We start from the raw sequence: 19,996 nt of genomic DNA on the forward strand, positions 1-19,996 counted from the left end.
GGGGGGGGGAGACGAACCATGAGAGACGATGGACTCTGAAAAACAAACTGAGGGTTCTAGAGGGGTGGGGGTTGGGAGGATGGGTTAGCCTGGTGATGGGTATTAAAGAGGGCACATTCTGCATGGAGCGCTGGGTATTATACACAAACAATGACTCATGGAACACTACATCAAAAACCTAATGATGTAATGTATGGTGATTAACATAACAATAAATTTAAAAAAAAGATTGCTTTAGCTATTTGGGGTCTTTTGTGGTTCCATACAAATTTTAGGGTTATTCTAGTTCTGTAAAAAAAATGCTGTCAGTGGGGCACCTGCGTGGCTCAGTTGGTTGGGCCTCTGCCTTCCGCTCAGGTCGTGATCCCAGGAAGCCTGCTTCTCCCTCTCCCTCTGCTGCTCCTCCTGCTTGTGCTCTCTCGCTCTCTCTGTCAAATAAATAAATAAAATCTTTATTAAAAATGCTGTTGGTATTTTGTTAGGGATTGCAATGAATCTATAGATTGCTTGGGTTAATATGGACATTTTAACAATATCTTTTTTGAGAGAGAAAGAGAGCATGAGCAGGGTTAAGGGCAGAGGGAGAGAGAGAATCTCAAGTAGGCTCCAGGCTCAGTGCAGAGCCCGACGCAGGGCTCAATCTCAAGACTCTGAGATCATGACCTGAGCCAAAATCGAGAATCAGATGCTTAACCAATTGAGCTTCCCAGGTGCCCAGACATTTTAACAATATTAATTCTTCCAACCCATGATCATGATATATCTTTCCATTTGTTTGTGTTGTCTTCAATTTTTTTCATCAATGTTTCATAGTTTTCACAGTATAGGTCTTTCACCTCTTTGGTTCAATTTGTTTCTAGGTATTTTATTCTTTTTGGTGTAATTGTAAATGGGATTGTTTTTCTTAATTTCTCTTTCTGCTACTCCATAGTGTATAGAAAGCCACAGATTTCTGTATATTAATTTTGTATACTACAACCTTACTGAATTTATTAGTTCTAATAGTTTTCTGGTGGAGTCTTTAGAGTTTTCTATACATAGTATCATGTCATCTGCAAATAATTAGTTTTACTTCTTTACCAATTTGGGTGATATGTATGTCTTTTCCGTGTCTGATTTCTATAGTTAAGACTTCCAGTGCTGTGGTAAATAAAAGACTGTAAGCCCTTCTTTAGTCAAGAGACTAAAGACTATCTACCAAAACAACAGCAATATAAAAATTACAAAAGAAGCCATTTCATTTTTCCTATTTCTTCCCGCTTTTCAAAAAAAAACAGAAGTTATTGAGCAAAAGAACATTTCCAAAAATTTTCTTGTTTTTCTCTCAACCTTCACACCTCCAGTTGACTTAATCTCTCCTTCATGTTCCACTCAGAGAGAACACTGAGAAAAGAGGAAATAGCCCTTTGACTCTACCACTTTCCAATATTTCCCTCCTCCCAGGCAGACAAAATTCTCATAAACTCTCCTTTCTCCTCCCCGCTATATCCCTTGTATTAAAACCCAACAGAAAAGACACTACATCAAAAACTAATGATGTAATGTATGGTGATTAATAACATAAAAAAAAAACCGATAGAAAAGATCTGCTATTATCTACTTTACTTTTACATGAAAATATATTCCAGATGGATCCAAGATTTAATTGTGAAAATGAAACCATGGAAATACTAGACAAAATATAAAAGAATACTTTTATAACCTTCAGAAGGAAAAACTTTTCTAAACAGGACAAAAAAATTAAAGATAGCAAAAGCCTCAATACTTTTTAATAGCTAAAAATTGAAAATTTGTTTGGCAAAACAAATTTTTTAAAAAGAAAAAAAGCCAGTGTAGCTATATTAATATCAGATAAAGTAAACTTCAGAGCAAAGTAAATTAGCATAGACACAGAGAAATATTACATAGTGATAAACAGGTCAATCCACAAAGAAGACACAGCAACCTTACTGACGTCCAAAGGATAATGAGGGAATACTATGAGCTCTATACACATAAATTTGACGATTTAATTGAAATGGACAAATTCTTTGGAAATCACAAACTACCACAGTGTACCCAATATGAAATACATCATCTGAATAGCTCCATAGTCTTAAAGAAAGTCAATTTGTAATTTTTTAAAATTCTCAAAAAAAGAAGTCTCTAGGCCAAGATTATTTCACTGGAGAATTAAACTAAATCTTTAAAGAATAATTAACACCAATTCTACACCATCTCTTTCAGAAAATAAAGAGGAGGGAACACTTCCCAACTCATGTGAAAACACTTCTACCGTGATATCAAAACCAAAGACTACAAAAAAAGAAAACCACATACCAATCTCCCCTCATGAAAAGAGATGCAAAATCTTCAGCAAGATATTAGCAAACAGAATTTAGCAATTATAAAAAATGTTATATACCATGACCAAGCGGGGTTTATTCCAGGGATGCAAGACTGGTTCAAAAAATCAATCCACATAATCTACCATATTAACAGGCTAAGGAATCCACAAAAATAAGAAAACTATTAGAACTAATAAATGAGTTCAAGGGTGTAAAAATCAACATACAAAACTCAATTGTATTTCTATAGCCTTGCAAGGAACTATCTGAAAATAAAATTAAGAAACCAATTCCATTTATAATGGCATCAAAAGGAATCAAATCCTTAGAAATAAATTTAACAAAAGTACAAGACTTGTACACTGAAAACCACAAAACATCATTAAGAAAAATTAAAGACCTAAATAAATGTAAAGACATCCCATGTTCATCAATTGAAATACTTAGTTAAGATGGCATCCCTCTCAAATTGATCTACAGAATCAACGAAATCTCTATGAAAATCTGTGTAGAAAGAAGTTAACATAGCAGACCTGAGAATGTTATCATCTGAAAATCCTGCAGGCAAGGCTGACCCTTGGCTAGGATCTAGGAACTTAGATTTGGGGAGGATTCCCACCACCCTAACCCATAAAAGTAGCTCACTGTACCTTAATTGTGCAGACAATATGGCTTATGGTGAACATGAGATTTCCTCCTGGGACTTTGGAAGCTGGGTATGTACTAGGCAGAGGGTTGCCTGCACGACCAGCCTCCAGCAAAAATCCCTGGCGTCGAATATCTAACTAGAGTCCCTTGTAAACATCATTTCACACATCACAACTCTATACCGGGAAAAGTTATGCTAAATGAAAGAAGTCAGTCACAAAAGACCACATACCAAATAATTTCATTTATATTAAATGTCCAAAATAGGCTGATCTATAGAGACAGAAAGAAAATTAGTGATTGCCTAAGGCTGGGTAAGTATAGGGTTAGGGGAGCTGGGGTGTGATGGCTACAGGGTATGAGGTTTCTTTTTTTGGTGATGAAAATGTCCTGAAGTTGATTATGGTGACAGTTCCACAACTCTGTGACTATACTAAGAATCATTGAGTTGTACACTTTAAAGAGGTGAAGTACATGGTATTCAAATTATATTTTAATAAAGCTGTTTTAAAAATAACTAATAAAAATATATTGGTTCTTTCAAAAAGAAAAAAACCTCTGTTTAAGAGTAGCAAGAAAAGACTCAGTAGAACCAGTTAGGAAGTTACTGCAAATAAGCCAGGCAGTTCGGACCGAGGTGATTCAACCTTCTTGGCCATGGCCAAGCACTTCTATATGGCTCTGGGCATGGCAATTCTTGAACCTAGTGATATCCCTTGCAGGATAAATGAAAATCAGTAACACACAGTCGTTCTCCTCAAGCATTTGGAAAGATAAAGCTCATAATGAAATAGAACAGACACTGCTTTCCTCGAACCTATAAACATCTTTTTTGAAGGAAATGTATCAATAAATAGAAAACACACAGAAAGTGAGGTTTTTAGGGTGGGGAGTGATTCTATAAGGGAGGAATCACCAATTTTCCTTTTAATTTGAGGAATGCCTTGGCAAAACGGGCTTCGGTAAAGGGGTGATCGCCTACCTTATGTAAACACGTTTTCCAAGCAGTGGCTACATGGACTCATTACCTCCATTTACCCCCTTGAGAGCCACAGGCACAGGTCTCAGCCTGACACCCCCAGGGGGAAAGGACATGACCAAGCTGAAGACTAGGCCAGTCTTCATCCCATTTTAACGCCCCTAAAACCTGGGGGATCCTTAACAGAGTCGCGGGGGGCGGGAGGGATGCCTACCAATACTATGAGGGAACTCGAAAGGCTTCCCGCTTCCAGATCCCCTTCCCTGCCTCCAAGAGTCTTGGCTTCAAACGTTCATTCACTGACAAAGATACCAACAGAGAAGAGGATTAAAAAAAAGTTTTGTCGCCAGGCGCCTGGGTGGCTCAGTCGCGCGTCAGTCCGTTAAGCGTCTGCCTTGGGCTCAGGTCATGATCCCGGGGTCCTGGGTTCAAGCCCCACATCAGACTGCTCACCGGGGAGCTTGCTTCGCCCTCTGCCCCTCCCCCCCGTGTCAAATAAGTAAATTTTTAAAAAGAAAGTTGGTCGTCAGTTGATACTATATTTAAGTACTTTTCGTCAGACATTCGAGACAAGTTTGTTGGTTTGAAAGGGGGAAAAAAAATGCGATTCATAGCCTAGCTTCCTCAGCTACATCTCCAGCTCTGACACAAAATACGTCGACGTACTTACATGCGGAAGGCGAAAGGCTCTTTTAAATGCCTAGAAAATTAACTTGTACCTCGAACAAACCATCGACGAACTGACACAAACCCTCGGCTTTGTAAAGGGACTCCCCCCGAGGAGTAGGAAACAGAAACAGACAAAACCAAACACGGACGAGGGCCCCAAGAAGTTACTAACCGCTCAGAAGAAGTGCCTCGGAGCAACCGCCTCAGAGCAACCGCCTCCAGAAAAAGCCGACTCAGCAAATGGGTCTCGGAGGCCGCCGTCCGACCCCACCACTGTCACCAGCAGGGGGGGCTAACGGATCAGCGCTTCGTTCAGTCAGCCTCGAAACCAGCAGATGGGGCCAAAAGATCAGAGTAGGTACCCCTTAGGCATTTCTTTTTCTCTGGAAATTTCTCTTCGGACCCTAGAAGAAAGAAAAGGGGTACCACTCTCTGCGCACGTACACGTACACCCCCCTCCAAAATGATGGAAGTGGGTAGTGCCCCGTCTAGCGGGACCCCCCCCCCCCCCCGTGATCCCCCCCCCCCCCCCCCCGCTGATAAAAATCCGGATTAAAAGAGCACCCGTTTCTGAAGGCCCCGTGAGAATTAAATGAGATGAGGCACGTAGAACAGGGCAAATTTTCAGGCCCCATTCCAGCCCCGCAGACTGAAAAAGTCTTCCATGGAGCCCAACTACCTGTTTTCACAAGTGCTCCAGGTGGTTCTGAGCCACACTTAAGTGTGGGACGTGTTGCTCTCCGAAGTAGACCGCCCACTGAAATATTACTACGGATTCCAGGACTCTGGGGCTTCTGAACTGTTTGCTGCCTGAATTTCCAAAAACCGTCATTTATTTGTTCCTGGAGCCCAGCCGTGTGCCCAGTATTGCGGCGGATACTATGAGAGACAGAGACACCTACCGCCAGGCTTTCAACGCAGGTGATCCACGGATAGGAAAAGTTAATTAACTCTACCAGGCCAGATCTACTAAATGTCAGATGAATTACACAGACAAGAAGCAAATGTTCTAGGAAATCAGGGGAGGGAAATTTCCCAATTATAAGTGGGAGGAGCCTGACCAGAAATGGCCCATGTCAAGCCAAGCCCACCTTTCACAAATAGCTATTAAGTCGTTTTCTACAACAAGGCACTAGAACAGACCTTCGCTGCCCAATTAAGCCTCCGCCTAAAAGGAAACCCCAGCATTATCTAAGAGTCCTCTTTTAACAGCTTCCCTCTGGAATAAAAAATGAGAATATTTATAGCATTTTAAAGTCCTTTATTTTCGCCCTCCACTGCTTCAATCACTCACAGAAAAGGCCAGACAGATAAGCACAATACAGACATAACATAAATACTTGACAGAAGTAATTATGCAGCACCACTGCCGAGATGTTCGGAATAGCTATCTAATTTTTCACTTTAGCATGGTTGCATGAAGCTGCTGTAAATGACATTGTGTGTTTTCAGGTCTGGAAAATAATTCAGAGAAGAAAAAAAAGAAGTGGAGCTCCCATTTGTGTTGGTTCACAATAAATAATGTCTGTTAATCACTGGTATCACCGTGCATTTTCCAAATGGTCATGGTGTCATCCCATAAACTAAATTAGGCAGCCTAATCTGAGACTGGAAGATACTTAGTGAGACTAACAGGCAGACAGTGATTTCATGAAGGCTGATAGTTCAGCTCATTTCAATTTCATTTTGCCATTATTCATAACAATTACATTACAAACGCAGGTCCCATTCTTATTACCCTAATAGCTCTTTCAAACCAAATGTAAACTGAAAGCGTATTTAAAGTGTTGATTTGTACAATTATTCACAAGTTAGTGTGGAAGAGATGTTTGTGTAGAATAAACTAAGTTAGAAAATGGATGGTAACGGTTCCAAAAAAAAAAAAAACTGTCTATCATCTTTATGTTTGGCTCTTTTTTTTTTAAGATTTTATTTATTTATTTGAGAGAGAGAATGAGAGAGAGCATGAGATGGGGGAGGGTCAAAGGGAGAAACAGACTCCCTGCTGTGCAGGGAGCCGGATGCAGGACTCAATCCACGGACTCCGGGATCAGGACCTGAGCCGAAGGCAGTGGCTTAACCAACTGAGCCACCCCGGTGCCCTTTATGTTTGGCTCTCAAAGGCTAATCTGAGTGCTTAGTACTTCACCCATATTCACACACTAACTAGATGGCATATTCCTTCTTCTGATTCTTTGAACATCCTTCTCCCCCACCCATCTGTTCCCACCTCTAGTCAGTATGGGCTGGTCTGAGAATCTCAGCAGCTTAAGAGAAAGAAGAGGCAGAGGATATACTGTAACCTATGACTGAGCCTCCTCACGTTTTTGTTGTTGGTTTCCCATCCAAATGCTGCTCTTTTTTGCTCCTGGTTAGCCTCCAGGATGGCAGGATTGGGGCGCCATGGGACAGGGCTCTAATCATCCATAATAGTTCTCTTTTTGTCATTCGGGGGATTTGGTAAGACATTTTCCAGGCCCAGATCATAGTCATTCCCTTCTGGGCTGGGAGACATAGAGGCGTTTTGTTTTTTAATCTTAGGGATATACATTCTTGGGCTTGGAGAATAAATACACGTTTTCTTTCTTTGCTTCTTATTCTACAGACATGAGCCAGATCCAGGAGCTCCAACTTTTCCTTTAATCATCAAAAGTTCTTGACAAAAAGGCGATAGAGGAAAAACAAGTCTTGTGCTGTAGATTTTAGCTCATCACCACTGACAAAGACTCCCTCCTTGACCAGAAGTGTTTTTTTTTTTTTTAAGATCTTATTTATTTGACACAGAGAGAGAGAGAGAGAGAGAAGGAACACAGGTAGGGGGAGTGGGAGACGGAGAAGCAGGCTTCCCGCGGAGCAGGGAGCCCGATGCGGGGCTCGATCCCAGGACTCCGGGATCATGACCTGAGCCGAAGGCAGACACTTAACGACTGAGCCACCCAGGTGCCCCCAGACGTTATTTTTTTAATAAAAATTGTATGTATTTAAGGTATACAGCATGATGATTTGATATAGTCAGGCTCCTCTGAGACTTCTTCTCAACTAGGTCTCACCCTTGGCCTATAGAACTGCACGGGCACAAACAGTATCATCCTTTCCCTACATTAAGAGACTTGAACAAACACTAACAGTTTCTATCAGCTCAAGGCCATGTCCCTAGGATGATGACCCCAGCCTCCTTAAAAGGCCTGCCTAAGAAAGTTCAGCACTGCCAGAAGAATTTACTGTTTGTTTCAGCCAAAACCTGATTATAGGTCCCTGACCTCCCTTTCCTTAGAACATTTACTTTAGAAAACCTATCATTGTAAATCCTTTCTCCGTTCCTTTGAGATGTATCTTCTACAACCCAGAAATGTTTTTCTCAAGGACCTGGGAGTCATCCCTTTGAAATGTAATTATCAAGAAAGAACTCCTGTCTCCTAATCTCTGTGAAAGGGTAGGAGCCTAACTTTGATAAGTACCAGTTAGCACGCACAGTTGCCCTAATCACACTGACCACCCCCCAACCAAACACACACACATACATACACACACACACACATTTCCCTCAGCAGTTTTTCCTTTAGCACACCCCAGCATTTAAAAAGCCTTCTGCTTCTTGTTTGAGTGGAGTTGAGCTCTGTTCATTGGAAGACTCTCTTCCTGGGCGCCTGGGTGGCTCAGTCGGTTAAGTGTCTGCCTGTGGCTCATGTCATGATCCCGGGATCCTGGGATCGAGTCCCGCATTGGGCTCCCTGCTCTGCAGGGAGTCTGCTCCTACCTCTACCCCTTTCCCCACTCGTTCTCTCAATCTCTCTCTCGCACGCGCCTTCTCAAATAAATAAATAAAATCCTTAAAAAAAGGAAGACTCTCTTCCTTACCACAGTCGAATAAAATCTGCCTTGCCACTTTTAACAAATGTCTAGCTCTGTTTCTCTTTTATGCCATGAACTAACAAGATCAAAATTGTACGGCAGGGTTGAGACATGCAATCTCAGGGGTAACAAAGAAAAGAGGAAATTGAAGTAGACCAAGAATACAAAACTGTATTATTTAGGGGATCCTCCCAACTTATTTTTAATTCAGATGCATTTATTCTCATGCATGCGGTTAAAGTGGTAATATGTAGAGAAAGGACAAGGAGAAGATAAGACAAGTCTTGGGCACAGTGTGAGCTATTTGGTGATGGGCTAATGTTTCCAAACTGGGGCAAAACTAAAGGCATCTCAAAGGCTACTGGATAATCCTCTAAAGAATATAGTGGCCAGCAATCCAGTACTGGCCATATAATGAAAAAGAATAAGTGGGTCTCAGGCCCTTTCATAACTTAAAAAAGTCTGTGCAAGGCTGACCCTGTCCCAAGGAGATTGGCCTTTTTTCTGGGATAATTGGTCTTCATGATGAAGGTTAGAGCTTGCTGGACCACTTAGACATCCAGAATCCTAAGAATGGAGCCACCAACTTTGTGTTGTCACTGTTCTCTATAGAAACAGTGATGTCATGAAGTAGAAATTCTGGTACCAGCTGGCCGTGAAGGCTTTAGGAGAGTACGGAGGGTTGAGCAAAGAAGCAACATCTCGGGTCAGACTGGAAGGGTCATCACAGCATCCCAATTAACAAGAAAGAAATCATTCCAAGGTCCTATAAAAGAGCCTACTCTGATACTACAAAGGTAGGGGCATCTTCTGACTTCTTTTTGACTAGCTACAGGGTTATCTTGACAGTGAGGTGAAACTTCCTATTTCTGCTTTTATTCAGGATAACCAGAAAGGACTTTGCCATTTTTTCTGTCTTTACATAAATCCAAAGATCTCTTGCCGCATAACTCTGAATGTCTAGTGGGAAACCCAAAGAGAAATAAGCTAAGATGGGAAAATTAATACTGTCTTATTCATAAAGGCTGGCGGTGATTCTGTATGTGAAAAATACAGACCCCCACCAAACTGGTAACTAATACGATTACATTGTCCTGGAAACAAGAAGAGTAAAGAGAAGGGAAGTATCAAGGGATTGTAAGATGGACAAAATGTGAAATAAATACGTGTACCCTCCTAGAGAGAACAGAAAAGGGTTGTTGTATGGGAGACAGCCTGATGTGCTTTTGGTGTGAAGGGCTACTCAGTTTGCCAGACTGCCACGCCTTTGCTGAGGTTGCTAGTTGGGGGCATTGTGACCCAACAAACTCCTTTGTCATACCCCAGGGTCAGAGGCAGCAGGGAAAAGCCTGGCCCATCAGTCTCGTCCAACAGCTGACGGGGGTGGCAGCCAGCTTCAGGTGCCCAAGAACTTGGCACTGCCCAGTTCCATCTAAAGGGGCACATCTCCCTTCTGGGTGGCACAATTTCAACCAAAAGTCTAAAATAACTTCATTATCAAGGTAATGAGTTCACAGATTTTATTTTTTTTTAATTCTTTAGGATTTGGACTGAGGCTGTATCCAAATCATATCAGGGACCTCTATGACTCCTCTTCCTTTTTTCTAGGCTAGTCATCTCTAGCTTTTAAAAAAAAAGGAAAGAAACTCTCTCTTCTGAGCGGGTATGGGAAGCCCTCTCCTAAAACTTTTTCAGGAAAATGTAGACATTATTGAAGTGAGAACCCAAAAAGATTGGGGGGGGGATAGCAAAGGGTAGAAATGTAGTATTATCATGTGGAAAAGACAACCATCAGAGGATAGCTGTTATCAAAATGTTGAGGGAGGAGGGAAGGAGGGAGGGAGGGAGGGAAGGAGGGAAGGAGGGGAGAGGAGAGGAGGGCAGGGAAGAGGGAGGGAGTGAGGAGAGAGGGGAAAACGGAGGGAAGGAGGGGGAGTGAGAGGGAGGAGGAGGGAAGGAGAGAGGACGGAGGGGGAATGGAAGAAGGGAGAGAGGGAGCTAGAGGTTAAAAGGGGTGTCAATTTTGAAGGAAGTGGGAGGAAGGAATTCAACAGCCCTCTAATAACTTAGCAAAAAGGCTTCTCTTGTTAAATTTTAAAACGAAATCAAAGTTAAGCCCTAGAAACCAAAACAATTCTACTGAGCTCTTAACTGTATCTTCCTGAACATAGATCTGAGGTCTTACATAGCAAAAATCACTCAGTGTCTCTGCCATTTCCTTTTTACTTTTAGTTTCAGGCCAAGGTGGGAGGTGGCAGGGTGAGGGCTGAAGGAAGGCAGCAGAGATTCTTTTTTCTTTCAAAAATAAAATTAAACTTGGTCTACGGGATCAGGGTCTGGTCTTCCCTCAGACATTTGTCTCTTGGTTATATTCATAGCTATTAGACTTTTCTCAACATTCAGAAACTTGTTCTATATGTTGGAATCTTATATGTTGTTTTCATAAAAAGGGCTACTTATTCACTGTACCTAGTCTTGTCCAATGGCCCTACGTAATAAGTATTAGAGCTATTTACCTAACTTCACTTTCTTTAATGTAATGAGAAAGACTCTGGTTGAACTGGAGTTAACTAAAATTCAGTTAAAGAGGATGAGGTGAGCTTTATTCTTTGAGGTACCTGAGTGGGCAAACAAAAGTGGAGACAGATGAGATTTAGTGGAGTTTGGGTAGAAGTAAATCATTAAATTTAATCCCCACAGTCTCTAGACCTTTGAGTTTGCTTCCCAGCCTGCCATTTTTCCTGACTGGCTTTCTCACAAGTTAACATGATATTCCCATGATTCCAAATACTTGGTGTGAGGAGTCTAAATTAAAGGAGACTATGGACTGTGCTAAAAGATAATGATCTTGATTATCAAGTTCGAACATTTCATAGTGTCCTTCCCCTTTTGCTCACCCCACCAGTTCCTAACCTAAACCTGATTGAAACCCAGAGATGGGTTTCAGAAAGCCCTTCAGAGATTCTTATCCAAACTCAGCCAGTCCCTAAAAAGCGTATATAACCATATATATATTCAGATTTCTTTCCTTTCTCTTTACAGATGTCTGACGATATTGACTGGTTACACAGCCGCAGGAGTGTGTGCAAGGTAGATCTCTACAGCCCAACAGGACAGCAAGATCAGGACCGGAAAGTGGTAAGATACAAAATTACCCCTACCAAGGAGTGGAAAGGATCAGTGTAGGAGTATAGATATCCTGGAGCCCAGGATGGACTAATGGAGAGCGATACTGTGATGTCTCCAAGCAACCAAGCTCAAGGAGGCCTGTGGGGGACCAGTGTGCTTTATACACCACACAAGGACAAATTAAAGGAGAGGCAGGACCAGATGTGATATAAAGGACTTGGGGAGGGAGGGCTATGGGGGGAGCTCGGGGGAGGGAGGAGTGGTGGTTGCCTAGTTACCAGCCCCTATTACCTAACACTTCTGAAGTCACAATGTCACCTAGCTACCAGTAAGTTACACTAAAGTGGGACTCCCTCAGGAGGGCAAAATACTTCATGCTCTGTTTCCCAAACTTTCAGTGATTTGCATAGTACTTCACATTTTTTTTATCATGTTCAAGTGCCACTCGTACTACTTAATATGTGTTTTTGCAATGTTTTTAAAAATGAATTTAAAATTCAAATACATTTAAAAATTACCATCACCCTAGGCACTGTTGTCCACAATACCACAGGTTTGACATTTTAGGATGTATTTTCCAAATAAACAACAACAAATGCACCTATTAATACAAACATCTATTTACGTACCACCAAAAATATTCTATATCATCAATAGTAAAAATACCACACTTTGGGAACACTATAGCAGAAAGGGCTCTAAACTGGGAGCCAGGGGAATCAACTTCTAACGGAAGTTCCACCTTTGAGTTTGTGTCAGTCAGGCAAGCCACCTCTCTTCTCAGTTTTCTCAATAAATGTGGGTATTTTGGGCCTTTCTCTGACGGATAGGTATTCTCGCTTAGGAAATACAGTGATGCTAAGCTTCTGTCTGCCTCATAATAATCATATTAACGTTTATTGAGTACTTACTATGTACAGGCACTCTGCTAAAAGCTTTCTATGCAGTATCTCAATCAGTCCTCACAAGAACCTTATAAGGTAGGTATTGTCATCTCCCAGAAAGAAATTACGGTCTTTAAAGTTTTTCTAAATTCACTCTCCTAATTTGATGCAGATATGCTTTGTTGATGTGTCCACCCTGAATGTGGAAGGTAAAGATTGCAAGGTGGGTATTCTCTGCTCCCCTCACTCGGAATGGGTGGGAAACTGCTGAGAAGCATTATCAGGGGCAGCATAAGGAAAAGGAAAGGATGTGGCAGAAGGTGGAAACGTGGAGGAGTCTCAAGGGGAAAGCCATTGTTCTAGGAAGCCCAGGATCTCTGGTTCAGAATTTACTGTCACTCTTGATACCAAGTCTCATTTTAGAAGCCACTTAAGTTGTTGGTAGGGATGAAAGAATTAAAGCATGGAAAATAGCATGTCAGAGAAGTAAAATAAAAAATAAAAAAAAAACCTGTCCAAAAGTTTGATGATTAATGGGATATGTATGGTTCCTGAGACTGACAACTTTGTGAATACCTTCAGTGGGGCCAGGGCGAGGGGGAGTAGTAATTTGTGGTGGGAACTTTATCATTCTTCAAAGACTAGCTAGCATCACAGTCCTACCTCTCCTTCAGAAAGAAGAGGGATAATAGGGGACATAGCGTTCATACATTGAAGTGGTAGCCTAGGAGGGCAGCCTAGAGACGTCTCAAATATCCACTTCATAAAAATCTTACCCCTTAATTCCATAGGATGCTGCTGGTTCCAGTTCGGAAGGTGACTTAAACTTGGGAAATCTGGAAGAAAAAGAGATTATCGTGATCAAGGATACCGAGAAGCAAGACCAGTCTAAGGTATACTTAGCCTCTGAGCTCACCCTTTCTAATTCTCAGAGCCCAGTGCTGAGTCTGAGGACTCTGGTTCAGAGATAGTAAGATAACTATTGTCAAACAGGCCCATAAATTTGAACAGTATGACATTCTAGAGAACGCGGTCCTAACTTGAGAGTCCCGGTAAGTTCAATGCCCGGGTGTCTAACAATAGCACTAATCACAAAGGCTCAGAATGCCCTTTCCTGATTTCAGGGGCCTACTCCAAATATAACCTTGCTATTCTTATCCTAATAAAGATATGGGCTTATAAGCCAGATCCTTTGCAATGTTCTTTGCTGGCTTGTAATAGACTTGTGTGCCCTATGTTGCCCGGAGACCAAGAGGGAAGAATGAGGATATAGAGCAGAGAGAATCCGCAATGACCAAGAACTATAGTTGCCGTCTTCCTACCCTGTTGGCTAAGAGATTACCTAGGCTGTTGGGCAGCATAAAACTAGAACAAATTGGACTTGCATGCCACTGTCACATACAGAATCCTTTGTTTTTGTGTAATTATTCTAAATTATATCTGTTAGGCTCCTGGTTTGGGGTAAGCATTAGAACACATGAGAAGTCACCCCCACAGTCCTGCAAGCCTGGAGTGGCTGGTATTGGAACGGGATATTTTGCTTTAGTGCAAAAGAGTCAAGTATTTCTTGTTCTATCTTCCTGGGCTCATGTTATAGTGAGAAACATCATTTCTGGCCCCGGACACATTTAGAATAATGAGAGTGGGCTCTAAGGAAGGAAAAGCCAGTTACAAAATATTCTCTAAATAGTTTTGGGTTCAGTTGGGGGTTGCTGCCAACTCCATTTTGGAGTCTCAAGAAAGGGATAAATTATACCTGGTGTTTACTTTTAAAAGAGCAGTCCATATTTCCTGCACACAAGGCAGATCTCCTTGATTGTGTCAAACCCGTTTGCAAAAAGTTGACCTCATGACCTCACGTTTCCAGGAATTCTGTGAAAAGACAGGAGATGAAGCAGTGGAAGGGGCAAAAAGGGCAAGGGCACTTGGCACCAAGTAGAAGATGTGTACAATACATATACACATATTCAGACACGGGCACACACAGTCACAAGCATACAAATCTATCCAAAGTGACACATCGATGTGTACATTTATATACGTTAACAAAAAATAATTTATACAAGCAAAGATGTCCTCATGTCTGGCTACACGTGACATCGACAAACACACAAGCACTAATATACCAAACTTAGGTATATTGACCTATTCATAAACAATGACTTACACACATACACAAAGGTATAGAGTTATACAGCCAAATACCCAGACATGCCCACATATGACGCACATAAACACCCATATATGTGCATGCACACCACACATAAACGTATACTCACACACCCATAGCCTTTGATCAAAACACAGTAACCACACAGACTCAGGTATAGGCATACACACATAAATATACTTCATGCTGATACACACCCATAGAAACTTAAACAAGATGATACAAAGTCACTAACTCTTGTTTGTATGCGCTGATACACACATCGACACAACTGCAATAACATCCCCACTCATGTTCTCACACACAAACTCAAATGCCGGAGTGTGTGCAATACTGACACACATTCGCAAGCACGGACACAGCATATAAATATAACATAAATGACACCTAATTTACTGACAGACTACACAGTCACTATACAATCACCTATTTACACATATGATTCATATTTTAACATACACATTTATTAATAGATCATACATTAATTATTGAGTATGTATGTTAATATGTGAATGTATGCTCTAATATATACAAATGCATTTATAGCTGCATGATACATGCTAGTAGATTTACATCATAAATATATGCACATCATTTCCAATCGACACTTGTTTACTTGCATATTCTCAGACACACTGACATACACACTCTTATGGTTACAATCCCACACATGTACAAAAGGTACACACTAACATATACATGTTGGCCTATACAGTGGGCCGTGAGTATTGATGTCAACACATTATTACACATGCTTACACATACTCACACATGGGCACTGACATACACATATACACACACATACACAAAGGCACATTTACACCTTTCACAAGACAGACTGACACATTCTCACATCTGTAGAGATACTCACACTTAGAAATTGCTGTATTGATGTGCATACGCACACAATGGACACAAGGATACATTTTTGACACATACTGAGGTAAGAACACATACACAGATGAAATTGACAAATATACTGATAACACTTAAATATAGTTAAGTACACAAATGCATATACTCAGCTTTTGCTGCTGCCACTTGTGTTTGTGTATTAATGGTTTTAATTGTATGTTACGTTCCCCTGCAAAATTCTAAAGGCCAAATCCCTAATCTGTGCAGTTTAGAAGATATATCTTCTAAACAAAATAAGGGAAAGAAGTACCCTACCCAAACTCTTATGGATAGGTGTTCTTCTTTTTTTAGATGGAGGGATCTGTGTGCCTTTTCAAACAAGCTCCCTCTGATCCCATAAGTGTCCTCAATTGGCTTCTCAATGACCTCCAGAAGTATTCCTTGGGTTTTCAACATGCACTGAGCCCCTCGGCCTCTAGCTATAAACATAAAGTGGGAGACACAGAAGGCAAATATCACAAACTACCCTCTGGGAACTGCTACAGTGTCTATGCTGATCAACTGAACATGGATTATATGGCCAACGGACCTCAAAGCCTACATCTAGAAATGACAGCAGCCAAAAACACCAACAATAACCAGAGTCCTTCCACTCCTCCAGCCAAATCTCCTAGCACTCAGAGGGCAGTGATTTCCCTTGATGGTGAATGTTCTATGGATGACCTTTCCTTCTACGTCAACCGACTCTCCTCCCTGGTAATCCAGATGGCCCGTAAGGAGATCAGGGAGAAGTTGGAAGGTGGAAGCAAATGCCTCCATCATTCTCTCTACCCATCCCCTGGGGACAAAGGGAAAAACAGCCCCCACAGTGCTGTGAGCAAGATTGCTTCTGAAATGGCCCGTGATGCTGTGGAATTGACCTCGGCAGAAATGCGGGGCACTGGGGAAGAGTGCAGGGAAGGTGGCCAGAAAACCTTTCTGTATAGTGAATTATCCAGCAAGAACAAGGGTGGGGACAAACAGATGTGCCAAAGAGATAGTAAAGAATTTGCAGATTCTATCAGCAAAGGGCTCATGGTTTATGCAAATCAGGTAGCATCTGACATGATGGTCTCTGTTATGAAGACCTTGAAAGTACATAGCTCTGGAAAGCCAATTCCGGCCTGTGTGGTCCTGAAGAGAGTGTTGTTAAGACACACCAAAGAAATTGTGTCTGATTTGATTGATTCCTGCATGAAGAACCTGCATAATATCACTGGGGTCCTGATGACCGACTCGGACTTTGTCTCTGCTGTCAAGAGGAATCTGTTCAACCACGGAAAACAAAATGCTGCAGATATCATGGAAGCTATGCTGAAGCGTCTGGTCAGTGCTCTTCTTGGCGAGAAGAAGGAGACTAAATCTCAGAGTCTGTCATATGCATCCTTGAAAGCTGGGTCCCACGATCCCAAATGCAAGAACCAAAGTCTTGAATTTTCAGCCATGAAAGCTGAGATGAAGGAGAAGGACAAAGGCAAAATGAAACCGGAGCAGTGCAAGTCGTTGACCAGTGCCGAGAAAGTCAGTGAGCACATCCTCAAGGAGAGCCTGACCATGTGGAACCAAAAGCAGGGAAACCAAGGCAAGATGCCTGGCAAAGCATGTGCCAATAAAGAGGAAAAAAGAGAAAAGCTCAGCCCTTCCACGGATTCACTGGCAAAGGACTTGATTGTGTCTGCCCTTATGCTGATCCAGTACCATCTGACCCAGCAGGCCAAAGGCAAAGATGCATTTGAAGAAGAGTGTCCTGGTTCTACCATGGGCTATATGACTCAGAATGCCCAATACGAAAAGTCTGGAAGTGGCCAAAGTGCGAAAGCACTTTCAATGAAACATCTAGAATCTTGTGGAGCTCCGGGACCATCCACCTCCCTGAAGGAAAATCAACAGTTGGACTCTCAGAAGCTGGATATGTCAAACATCGTTCTAATGCTGATTCAGAAACTGCTTAGTGAGAGCCCCTTCAACTGTGAGGATCTATGCGAAGGTGAGAACAAGCATTCTGAGCCCAGGACAAAAAAAGCGGCTTCCGTGTCCAAGAAGCCTAACAGAGGGGAAGAACAATGCCAGGACAATCAAGAATTTGACTTTATCAGTGGGATGAAGCAAGTGAACTGCCAATTTATAGATCAACTGGTAGAATCTGTGATGAAGTTGTGCCTTATCATGGCTAAGTATAGTAATAACGGGGCGGCCCTTGCTGAGTTGGAAGAACAAGCAGCCTTGGCAAACAACCCCAATTACCAGGTTGGTGCCTCCAGATGTGGTCATGATGGTGCAATGTCACAGAACTATCAAGACTCTCCTGGGCCTGAAGTCATAGTTAATAATCAGTGCTCAACAAGCAGCTTGCAGAAGCAGCTCCAGGCTGTCCTGCAGTGGCTTGCAGCCTCCCAATTTAACGTGCCCATGCTCTACTTCATGGGAGATGACGATGGACAACTGGAGAAGGTAAGCAACGCAACAGGCGCAAGAAGAAAAGAGGGTTGCAATGGGCAGGGGGAGGGAGGCAGCATTGTACTTAGAGCAGTCCAAGAGCAGTCCAATTTTTTCCCAAGCCTATTCTTTACTGTGCATTTCACAAATTGCTTGCACTTCGTAAAAAGACAAAGTGATAAACCATTAACTGAGCGGGGCTCTGGATACCTCAAGGCCTGCGCATTTCCACCAAGAGGAGAAGTGAGGTTAGCTCATTTTATCAGTGATCCTTTCAACAAACTATTCGGTAACACATCAGGGAGCAATTTTTAAGTCTTACGTTTTGAGTTTGAGGGCCCTCAAAGGATTGGAGAGAGGGAAAAAAAAAAAAAAAGGAAAAGGGAGCTCCTCCCCAAACTCACGTGTCCTGCAAGTGCCCCAAGAGTACTTACCTCCTTAAATTTTTTCCCCTAGGTACCTCACTTGCTTCGCCCTAGTCCTGGCCTTGCCCTCCACTTTCACAGAGGCCAGCATTCATGCACATACAAGTTCTCTCTTCTCTCTCTCTCCTCTCTCTTCCTCCCTCCCTCTCTCACACACACACACCCCACAACTGTGTTCTTTACATCAGATGGAGTTAAGAGAAATAAAATACTGAACCGAATTATTTTCAGTCCAGGACCAGGAGATTGTCCCTACTTCTCCCCTCATACTTTTCTTAGGGAAGCTGGGGAATGGCGACCCCTAACCTTGACCTAGCAATCATCACAGACTAACTGAAGGATCTAGCACCTATGAGAAGTGTTTGGTGAACACAGTTAATTCCAGAGTTTGTTTTCTAAAGCTCAAAAAGAAAGTCCTGTGGCATTTGGAGCTACGTCATTAGAGGAGGCACAAAGGAAAGAGGAAAGTCAGGTCAGAAGCCTCCGGTGCTGGATCTGTGTCAGGCTTTACTCTAGTCCTAGCAGCGTGGGTGGGGTGGGTGGGAAGGTGAGTAGGGGAGGGTCCCCTTGATCCACCTGGGTCCCTTCTCCAAAAGCATTACGTGACTCAAAGCTACCTCTGCTCTCTCCACAGCTTCCTGAAGTTTCAGCTAAGGCAGCAGAGAAGGGGTACAGTGTAGGGGATCTTCTTCAAGAGGTCATGAAGTTTGCCAAGGAGCAACAACTGGATGAAGCTGTGGGAAACATGGCTAGGAAACAACTGCTAGACTGGTTGCTCACTAACCTGTGAGCTAACAACTCCTTCGACTCCTCTCCATTTACTCCCCCTAGCAGCATTCCATCCCAGCCTGAACACCCCTACCCATCAGGCCAGTGAACTGCATACCACATGATTGTATTTCCTAATACATCTGAGCAGTTGGACTGTGCAAATACAGGGTGTCCAAAAGCTGGGCAAGAACATGAATAAAAAAAATTAAAAAAGTATAATTGTTTTCTTGATCCGATAGATCTGAGGCGAGGAAGGAGAATGGGTTGAATTCTGGGACAATGGGTGATATAGGGTTGGACTTGTGTCCAGATCTCACCCTGGGTTCTTTTCTGAGCACCCAAGACACAGGGATATAACATATGTCCTAAGTCCCTAAGTAATCTGGTTTGCAAAAGCCCATCCTAACATAGTTTCAAGTGCTCTTGATATGCTTCCAAACGGAAAGCAGGCTTCTCTGAGTATGGGACCCAGAGAGGTACTTTTTGGGGGGAGGTAAGCGGCGCAGAGGCAAACCTTGCCCACTTCTCCCCAACGCTTGGACCAGTCAGAAGTAAAGGCAGGCCTCTTCAAAGCAGGACTTTTAGAACTCCCCCGACGTGAATGAAAGCTAATCAAACCTTTTCCTGTCACAGCCGCCCCAGGAAAAGCTTTAGAGTTGAGCTACCACAGATCCTTCCCTTTCTCCTTGAAGAAAATCCTTAATAAACAAATCCTGGGACCAGGGCTGGATTTCTGATGACGCAATCCTGCCTGAGCACAGCTGGGTCCCATAGTAGTTTACTTCCTTGATTAACTTGGCTCTTGACTTCCT

At 42.4% G+C, this 19,996-nt stretch overlaps 2 protein-coding genes across 13 annotated transcripts in view; one reads left to right on the forward strand and one right to left on the reverse strand.

Moving 5' to 3' along the window:
• CCNB3 (cyclin B3) overlaps window positions 1-5,580 on the reverse strand; it is a 63,316-nt gene extending 57,736 nt beyond the window's left edge. For 3 of the 11 annotated variants that reach the window (XM_073901808.1, XM_073901809.1, XM_073901812.1), the window contains exons 1-4: window positions 5,526-5,579; window positions 4,796-5,027; window positions 4,169-4,253; window positions 318-428 (exon numbers count right to left, since the gene is read on the reverse strand). The gene's annotated coding sequence lies outside the window, so the exon portion shown is untranslated. Of the gene's footprint in view, window positions 1-317; window positions 429-4,168; window positions 4,254-4,624; window positions 4,760-4,795; window positions 5,028-5,525 lie in introns of those variants that run through there. The other 8 variants (XM_073901805.1, XM_073901806.1, XM_073901810.1 and 5 more) reach the window with 6 other exon arrangements.
• A 3,533-nt stretch (window positions 5,581-9,113) lies between these two features.
• Window positions 9,114-19,403, forward strand: AKAP4 (A-kinase anchoring protein 4). Of its 2 annotated transcripts, none has more exons than XM_025857877.2 (6): window positions 9,114-9,272; window positions 11,518-11,613; window positions 12,661-12,711; window positions 13,280-13,381; window positions 15,865-18,003; window positions 19,048-19,403. In XM_025857877.2, exons 2-6 carry the CDS (start codon window positions 11,518-11,520, stop codon window positions 19,201-19,203), a joined length of 2,544 nt encoding a protein of 847 aa, XP_025713662.1. In that variant the 5' UTR covers window positions 9,114-9,272; the 3' UTR covers window positions 19,204-19,403. The 2 variants fall into 2 exon arrangements, with proteins under 2 accessions (XP_025713662.1, XP_025713660.1); XM_025857875.2 differs by lacking the exon at window positions 9,114-9,272 and adding an exon at window positions 9,825-9,977.
• The last annotated feature ends 593 nt before the right edge of the window (window positions 19,404-19,996 follow it).

The sequence above is a fragment of the Callorhinus ursinus genome, unplaced genomic scaffold, assembly GCF_003265705.2.
Source record: "Callorhinus ursinus isolate GAN/ISIS: 27379988/994484 unplaced genomic scaffold, GSC_fseal_2.0 scaffold16, whole genome shotgun sequence".
NCBI classification, from domain to species: domain Eukaryota; kingdom Metazoa; phylum Chordata; class Mammalia; order Carnivora; family Otariidae; genus Callorhinus; species Callorhinus ursinus.